The sequence below is a fragment of the Eptatretus burgeri genome, chromosome 15 (genome assembly GCF_056783735.1).
Source record: "Eptatretus burgeri isolate ZD-2024b chromosome 15, Ebu_testis_v1, whole genome shotgun sequence".
Taxonomy (NCBI): domain Eukaryota; kingdom Metazoa; phylum Chordata; class Myxini; order Myxiniformes; family Myxinidae; genus Eptatretus; species Eptatretus burgeri.
Window position 1 is genome coordinate 53928713 of NC_140975.1, and position 9602 is coordinate 53938314.

A 9602-nucleotide genomic window follows, 5' to 3' on the forward strand; every position below is an offset into this window, starting at 1 on the left:
TGACATAAACAGGGTGAAATGAGCAGACACAGGAAGTGCAAGAGCAGCAGAGCAGGGTTTTTTTTCGGACTTGTGAGCTGATGCCGTCCACTCTCGTTGCAGAGTCAGAGTCGAGGGTTGAAAGAACTTTCTCCACCTTTTCAAGTGCAAAAGACAGAGTCCAGGAGCAGTTGGGTATGACAGGGAAGGATGAGTACCTCGAGGAGGTGTTGGGGGACACAAGATTTTGAAGCAAACACATAATTGAGGCATTCGGCCTTCTCACGGGTGAAGTCAGTTGCGGTGCCATTTGAAGTGAGGGAATAGGTGAATGGGAACATGCACCACAGACGGACTTGACAAGGCACCACCAGGTTTCCGAGGAAAGAGACAAGTTTGAAAGCTCATTCTTGAAATTGGACAGATGTTGTTTTCTGGCTCTCCTGAGGGTAGACATGCTGCTCACTTATTGCGGGCTTTGTGGAATGGTCTGAGGTTGTCCTCAGTCGGATTTGCTTTCGAGGAGGAGAACGCAAGTTGTTTTAAGGCTGCCACACCGCTGGATTCAGTGTACCAAGGTTGGGAGGATGTGTTAGATTTGCTCAACATGATTCTCAAATTTAGTCACATTTTTGGCGAAGATACACATTTGTTTGTATTGACAATGGAAGCGTTGCTGCTGTGATGAACCATCCTAAATTGTGTACATGCTCGTTTCCTTTGTCTCCTGCTTGCGCGAAGCAAAAAGCGGGGTTGAGCAATTGGTTAACTTTGCCAGTCTGTCTCTATCTGTCTATAAACATCAGTTGATGATCGCAGAACTACTTCATATCAATTGAATGTTATATTTTTAAACACGTTAGAACACTAATCGAAATATGAATGGGAACAGCACCTGCAGTTTAGCAGAACTTTAGCTCTGAATTTGGCAAATTGTATGGCATCTCATCCCGAGCGCTCATGCGCAGAGAGGAGTAAGGTACTTTTATTAGTCTGTCTGTCTGTCTGTCTGTCTGGCAGTTCAACAAAATTGATAACCATTCTGAACAGGAAACTTACTGTTTTTAAGGACATCATAAAAGACACAAACAGGCACAAATAACTAATTTAATGCATTAAATAAGGTGCAGTAAAAGAGGGTGCATCAACAGCAGTAAACTTCTGAGAATTTTTTTTCCTGCAGCCTTTAAACCTTTTCTTCTATTTTAATTGAATTATCTACTTGAACATATTAGAACACGAAGCACCTTCTTGTCACTTCCAAAAAAACCCTCGTTTACGCTGTTTACGTCCGGTTAAAGTTGCTGGCTTAAAATCTTAAGGGTCTTCAGCTTGAGCCCCTGTTTTTTTCCGTTAAATAACACCAGATGGGTTGATTCAGCCTGTTGTTCTTCCGAGGTTGGCAAAATGAGTACCAGCTTACTGGAACCACTGGGGGCACTGCATCATCGGCAAAGCCACGCTCCCAGCAATGATGCAACTAGCCGCCACGGGCTGCATACAAAATAACAATAAAACCTCTCGTTTAGCAGTACTTGGACAAAATATTATGCCATTTTACGTCATCTCGACCAATGAAATTTGCTGCGCACTCTTTCAGCATTGGATAATATCACGTTCAGTCAAAATGGCGGCTCATAGTAAATATAGAATGTACTCGGAAATGCAAAGCAAAAGTTGAAAGACTGTTATCTCAAGACTGCAGAGTTAAGGTGTTCTATGAACTCTGTAATTAATACAATAACTTAGTCAGTGAAAGATTGAGAAGAAAAAAACAAAACCTCCATGCAGAAATATCAATTGTATTCATTTTCTATTAAGCATTTGCTTGTGGATCTAAAAATCCTATCGGTCTTTTCTAAAAGAGTAAGCCATTGTATGCCAGTACCCAGCAAATTACCCAACCCACACTCTGATATTCAGGGCATTGCATCAGGATGGCTTGTACCCTAATGATGACGCAACTGGGAGAACAAATTTGATTCATCATCAAGTTGATGGGGTTTTTTGTTTTTTTTTACGACATAATGCAAAAATTTTGACACACCATCCAGACACGAAAAAGAAAACAAACTGCTAGCAACCGAGTTTCATCATCATTTGTTAACTTAATTAGCAGACTGTTTGGTTTCAAATGCAGAAGACCCGTTGCACTGCACAACAGAGCAATTATGACATTCCTTCCATGCAGTTTGACGATAATGCACAAGGTAATGATTTCCCGTCGGATGGCTCCAGATGGTTTTCTGAAAATAGCTTAGCTGGTAGTAAAGATTTCTTTCTGTGACATTTCATATTTGTGACCAATTGCAACGAAAAACTGAAATTGAAAACAAGAAAACCTCATGTGCTAGTGAAAATATGATTCTGCTTATGAATTTTGCAGACTTTCTTAAATAACAGCGAGAAGCAAAGAAAAGTCCTGAAGATCAGTTCCTGATTGTCTCAAATTTGTGGAGGTTTGTAACGACTTATAAAAGACCTCATTTGGAGTTGCTGTGTTTTTTTTTTCTTTTGGAAAAAGAAACAACAAAGAAGAAATCTTGAGGCCTATGTAACCTCCATGGAACTGCAACAAGTGGAGCATGAAAAGCCTTTTGATGGTCCCACCATGCTATCCATTGGAAACGGTGGACCACCCATGCTTGGAATCAGAGGAGAACGCTTTAGCCTGGATTCCTCATCCCTCTCATCACGGGACTCTGTGGCCAGTAGCCCAACTCGTCCACAATCACCCCGTCATGGGGCAGACTCAGGTTACTCAGCAGGCGAAGCAAGTGACCGAGAGTGGTCGGAGCTTCCTCCAATCCACCTGAGAACTTCACAGGTAAATGCAAGTTATCAACTTGTGTTGATTACTAAAGGATCTATTCCTTTTTTTTTAACTAACATATTTTTTGCATTCTCATCTCATGAAAAAAAGGGAGTCTAAAAGATTTCCCCATTTCAAAATGCTTTGAAGCACAAAACAGCTTCTATTCCATCGGAATCAGAAAACTCAATAGCATGTGTGACACCAACTCTAAACGACAGGGAAAATTATAATGTCATCTGTGCCGAGATTTCTCTGGTGCAGAACCATTCCTTCATGCACTTGGGGGGGGGGAACTTTTTGACCAACCCCCTCAAAGTGCATTTATTATTTTTGGCCAAATATTTGGTTTTTACAAAATTTTGCTCATTCGTTTCTTTGTTACTTCATTGATGCATTAACAGAGTGGTAGAGCAATTAACCTGGTGGAAAGTGCTGGTGCTGAGATGCACCATATTTCCTGGTCATCTCAGAACGTGGCATTGGAGCTTTTGGACACAGAAAGAGCTTACGTCAAAGATCTGAGAAGTCTTACAGAGGTAAGCAACCTTACTGACATTTCCTAAACCATATATTTACATGATATATAAGTGTGTGTGCATTGCTGACATATCAGATTTTTTCTCCACTTTCCCCAAAAGCATGCAATTTAGTAAAGTGACCTGACGTGATAAAGTGCACGGTACGAGTATCCTCAAGGTCTTAGTTATAAATTGTGAGGTCGTGATCTTAAGGTTTTAGCTTCCAAACCAGGGTTTATAAAGTTGGAGATTTTGCCAAAGAAAACAGCAGATACATATGCATACATTTACACTCAGGTGCACACACCCAAACCTACCTAACTACCTACCTACCTACTTGTGTCACAGCAATTTCTATCCCTCTTCCCTTTGTCACTATGTTTATCCAATTCCCTTTTGGAATGCACTTTATGAAAAGATGTGCCATGTTCATTGTGTTTTTGTGAAAAATACAGAGCTTATTAACCTGCATAGTCAGCTTGGGGTTCATCAGAGTTGTTTAAAATTCCATCCTGTACTTCGTACAAAACACACCATTCCAGCACTCTCCCTTTTCAAGTGAGATTAACCACTCATGGCTGTTCATTATGGATGAGAGCTGTGAAATGCATTTGCTTTTCGTTATTATTATACCCTCTGCTTTCCCTTTAATTTTCTCTTCATATTCTGTCCTTGTATCGACCACTACATTCGTTCTTTTTACACTCAGGTTTTTGGTCTCGGCTATTCCCGAAGGGCCAACACAGGACAGGCTGTTATAATGTACGTTGGTGCACAAGTCTGAATCTGCACACAGATATACTATCATGTCAATCATTATAATTCTCAGATTCACAGTAATCTGTATACCTAATGAGGCTTTGCATTGTTAAATGGTCAATATTGTTACCCTGACCCAGGCAAAATGCTACATTTAGATCCATAGTATACGAGAGTTGAACTCTTATATACTATAGTTGGTAACGGGTCCAACTACAGTCATCTGCAGAGAATTACTAAAGGAAAGGAATGCTCTTTCTGCCTGGGGGAGGTGAAGCAATTGACTCACTCCGTCTGCCTGTCTGTCAACAGACGTGAGTCGATGATCAAGGAACGACTAGATTTCAATTTGATTTTACATTTTGAACACTGTATAACATGAATCGGAACACGAACCTGCAGTTTAGCAGTACTTTGGCTCTAAATTAGACAAATTGTTTGGAATCTCATCCCGATCAAACATGCACCCAGAGGAGTAACGTAATTGTTTTACTGTGTCTGCCTGTCTGGCAGTCTAACAAAATTCAAAATCATTTCAAACAGGAAACTTACTGTATTTAGGGACGTTATACAGGACACAAAAAACAGGAACGAAGAACTAATTTAACATGCTAAATAAGGTGGTGTAAAAGACAGTGCATCAACAGGGGTACACTTCTGAAAATGTTTTATTTTTTGCAGCCTTTAAAACTTTTATTTTATTTCAATTAAATTACATACTTGAAAACTGCAGAACACAAATTGCCTTTTTGACACTTAAAAAAAACCTCCAGTTTAGCTTGGACAAAATATTACGCCATTTTACGCCAGCTTGGCTCTCAGCGTTTGTGAATATTGAGATTTAGACTAAAATAGCAGCTCATTGGAAATATAGATCATGCTCAGAAACACAAAGCAGGAGTTTAAAAGACCCTTAATTCCCATGTCCTTTTTCGGAAGACTGCATGGAGTGTTCTATGAACTCCCTTGTTATCTCCGCCACAGAAGGTGGAAGGAGGTTATGTTTTCACCTGTCTGTCTGGTTGTCTGTTTGTTTGTGTGCAGGATATCTCAAAAAGTTGCAGACGGATTCGGATGAAATTTGGTGGGCAGGTTGGGTGTGTAACAAGGACACACTGATTAGATTTTGGTGAAGATCCGGATCCAGAGACTAGAATTTTTTGTGATTCTTCACCATTAAGAGATTGGGCAAAAAGGATATTTATCCATCCATCCATTGGGACCATTCTCTGTGCAGAGTGTTGGTGCTGCCTTAAGCAGTCTCCTTGGCTATTGGGCACAATCCTGGACGGGTCGCCACTCCGACACAGGATACCAGCATGCTGCAGTCATTTCGCCGACCTCAGAAGGATGACAGGCCAGGTCAACCCCACCTGGCATTAATTCAACAGCCAAGGGGGATTTGAACTCAGGATTCTGGGAACCCAAGCACACCACCCTAACCATTAAGGCAACACCATACATAAAAAGGATATATAGCACAGTATCTCAAAAAGTTAAGGACGGATTTGGACGAAACTTGGTGGAAACGTTGGGTGTGTGACAAGGATGAATCGATTCAATTTTGTTGAAGATCAAGATCTGGATCGAGATCTGATAATTTTTTAAGTTATTCTTCACCATTGAGAGATGGGGCCAAAAATGATATTTAACATGATATTTGAAAAAATTTTATTGGGCCTGATATGTTCTACTGGATCAGGCATTGTGTGGCAGAGGTATGCGCTCTACCGAGTGCCCTTCTAGTTATTTCTGTTTTGCTGCCTTTGGTGTGATGTTGCTGCTTGGCTGTGAAAGCTGACTGTGCTTTGGGATTACATTTAAATAAGCTCGAGCTCCCTCCTGATGAGGGCATTAAGTTCAAAATAGTGCTGTCCATGAATGATGAAAATAATGCAACGATTGTCTCTTGTAAGTCATAGTCTGTGATGCTATCCTTGTAAAGATCTATGTCAGTTATTGGATGTACTTAACCAAGGTTTCATAAATAACTTGTATGTTTTTGAAATATAGTGCCATACTTCCAATACAATAGATGCTTATTTCATAAATATATTGCTGAATAATAGTATAATTATACCTGGATTCTTCTCTGTCAGGGGTACTTGTACAATCTTCGCCAAGCCACAGAATTTCGCTCCAAGAAGGACAAATTATCAACTGTCTTTAGCAACATTGAGAAGATTTTTGACTTCAACAGGTAGGAGCAAGCAATGTTTGAAAAAATATAATTTTGTCAAAAATAACGACAGTGCGAAGAACAAGGAACATGTACAGATTAAATGGCCAATGTCTTGTCTCACGTGTGCAGAAATCTATTGGACACATTGGAAGGTTGTAATCTTGATCCAGTTTGCATATCCGAATGCTTCATCAACAAGGTAATTTAATTTGGAAACATGCGTATAACACACATTCAACATTAGATTGGGGGGGGGGGAGGGGGGTTGGGACCATCCATTTTTCAAAATAGAGAAAGAAAAAGCACAGCCAACCAATAATTGCTCAAAGTACTACCAACTGCTGCAGTTTTTTTTGTATACAACGTCGAGGCTCATATGCAATAAGAGCTAACACACAGAACATGTAACAAAGAGAGCAGGAGATAAGAGGGGCGGAAGAGGGAAGCACAACAGTAGTAGGGAGCAGAGACATTAGGATATCTGTGGAAGGGAGATGGATGGTACACGGGGTACACGGGGTAAACAAGATGGACATACAGGGACTTTCAGGAAGGAAAACAGGGACATTGAAGGAGGTGGGTTTGGGGTAGATTAATGGTGGTAGAAAAGATCATGGTTTTGTATGGGGAAGATATGAGATGGTGGTGAACAGCTGTTTTGAAGACCTGGGGGGAAGTGTGGGATTGAAGAGAGTGTGGGAGTTTGTTCTCGAGGCAGGAAAAAATAGGAATGAGAGTCTGGCAGACCTTGAGCACCTTGCGAAAATATGGGGGGTGGGGGGGACAGAGAACGGGGGACATGAGGTGAAAAAATGGGGGGGGGGAAGAGAGAGGTGTTGTCAATATGGTATAACAGACAGAGCGGGGGGGGGCATGATGCCAGAGAAGAGACGGTAGAAGACGGAAAGACCACAGACCTGCCTGTGGTGAGAGTGAGACAATATGAGGTCTGCTCAATCAGTTTGTTAGTTTGCAACATACTGATGGAGCAGACCTCATATTGTGTATAAATTATTGCAATTTTTTTTATTACAGGTGTAAATCATAAATTTCTGAGCTCAGAGGGAGTTCCGCCCCCCCCACCCCTCCCTCCTTTATCCCCTCTGAGTGTTCCTCTGCTGTGTCCCTCCACCCTGCTGTTGGTGGGTTTCCATCCTTTCCAATGTGTTCATGTTTTTTATGGCTTTGCTTGTTTATGACATAATCAAAGTTAACGCATTTACAGGTCGGTGCCCTATTGGGAATGTAAGTGATTGCATTAAAAAAATATCGTCAGATGATGTAAAACAAAAAAATAACTTTAATAAATTTGTTTTGTGTTTATTGCGACCAGTGTTCATGGCATTTCTCATCAACATTATTTCAATCAAAATAAGATAGCAATCTTGTGGCATGTTCTTGTGATTTAAAGAAACTAGTGCATGCCCATACGTGCATGGCCGTACGTGCAAACAAAACAAAACAAAAAAATTCAAACCGCGTACCAGAAACAACTGCACAGGCCGTTCCTTCGCCCGTACGTGCGTGCCCGTATCCGTTTCTTCTGCAGGGCGCCTTGCCTCGCGTCCAATGTTGTCTGCCAAGCGAGCGGTTCGTTCTTCATCAGTTTCTTCTTCAAGGCGCCTTGCCTCGCGTCCAGTGTTGTCTGCCAAGCGAGCAGCTCGTGCTTCGTTAGAATCCATTGCACGTGCATGACACGCAGCTTCGTTCCTTCGCTGTCGTAAACGACGACTGGATTGGGGCATTGTGTTTAAGAAAATCAAGAAAGAAATCTAGAAAGAAAGAATACAGTAAGTCGATAAATCGAGAAAGAATACTGTGACGTCCACGGGACTTGAACAGTCCCGCCAACGTAGAATGAGCCGAAACGATGGAGGCGGTTTATTTTTTTATAACCCAAAGATGGCGGTTTTAATCACTCTACAGCAAACGGGCCGAGGAAGGTGGCACAAGTCGCTTTTCACTGAGTTAATAACGTTTATTTCTCTAACCAGAAATAATAATACTCGGCAAGAGGAGGGATCCGGGGCGATTCGACTGGATGGTGGTGTGGGTTCGGGCGTGGGGAAAACACAAACAATTCCAATGGATATACAAATCTCAAACCCTCTAAGGCGCCAGGTACACACACACACACACACACACACACACACACACACACACACACACACACACACACACACACACACACACACACACACACACACACACACACACACACACACACCACACACACACACACAAAACGTAGCTGGTCCTGGTGGTCAGGCTGGCCCGTGGTGTAGACGCAACAGTCCCTGGATTGGCGTCGGACGAGCTGGCGTTGCGCTTGGCAGGGGCAGGAGACACCGTGGTGCTGTCGACCTCCTGGTGTCGGCGCAAGTCCGCTCACAGCCGCCAGGGAGCCAGTTCTGGCGCCAAGTGGCAAGCAGGAGAGGGAGGCAGGTCCGCCCGCCGTTCGACCCTGTACTCCGAGCCAGCAGAACCCCAGAGCCAACCGAGGTGAGGCACGAGGCACAGCAAGGCCATGAGACACGATGAATCCAGGATCGAATCAGCGCAACAAAACAGCACGCTCCCAGCACAACAGCCTCCACCAAAACGGTTTTTCTTTCTCGATCTTCTTCCTCCCACCCTTTTCCCCCCGAACAGAACCTTTTTATCCTCGAGTCCTCGTCACTTCCCATCGAGCCGTTTTATTGGCCTTCCGCCGTCGCCTTCCGCCAATCGTGATCACGGGGCGGAGCCATCCGCAGCACTGTCCTGTGACGTCACGGCAAGCCTCCAGGGAATACTAACAGGGTTTATGCAGACACACTTACCCTATCCCGTCTCCCTATCTAATTACGTCACAATTATCATTTCCCCCTTAAAGAAATGGACATTTACTAGACAACTTATCACCACTGAATTGATACTTATTACATCGAGATCCTGGTACAACTCGAACAGCATGGCATACCTAATTAAACATCCTAATTACCCTTTGAATGCATACCCCCCCCCCCCCTCAGACATAACAATACAGTACTCGTCACAATCCGGAAGTCCAGAAGTGAAGTCCTCACTGTCCGGAAGTTCGCATACCGCAGTCACGATTATTCGCAATTTCGTTTTAATGGCCAATTATTCAATTAGTGCCAACGTATTTTGCCTTTTCGCAATGTCATCGGAGAGAGAGAGAGAGAGAGAGAGAGAGAGAGAGAGAGAGAGAGAGAGAGAGAGAGAGAGAGAGAGAGAGAGAGAGAGAGAGAGAGAGAGAGAGAGAGAGAGAGAGAGAGAGAGAGAGAGAGAGAATGATAGAGAGAGAATGATAGAGAGAGAATGATAGAGAGAGAATGATAGAGAG

The 9602-nt window shown here is 42.7% G+C and overlaps 1 protein-coding gene across 4 annotated transcripts in view; it reads left to right on the top strand.

Moving 5' to 3' along the window:
• LOC147012186 (pleckstrin homology domain-containing family G member 1-like) overlaps positions 1–9602 on the top strand; it is a 180318-nt gene that overhangs the window by 104867 nt on the left and 65849 nt on the right. For all 4 annotated transcript variants that reach the window (XM_085855996.1, XM_085855995.1, XM_085855997.1 and 1 more), the window contains 4 exons: positions 2504–2806; positions 3196–3330; positions 6171–6271; positions 6383–6452. In XM_085855996.1, coding sequence (XP_085712122.1) covers positions 2504–2806; positions 3196–3330; positions 6171–6271; positions 6383–6452 — 609 coding nt within the window. The remainder of the gene's footprint in view (positions 1–2503; positions 2807–3195; positions 3331–6170; positions 6272–6382; positions 6453–9602) is intronic.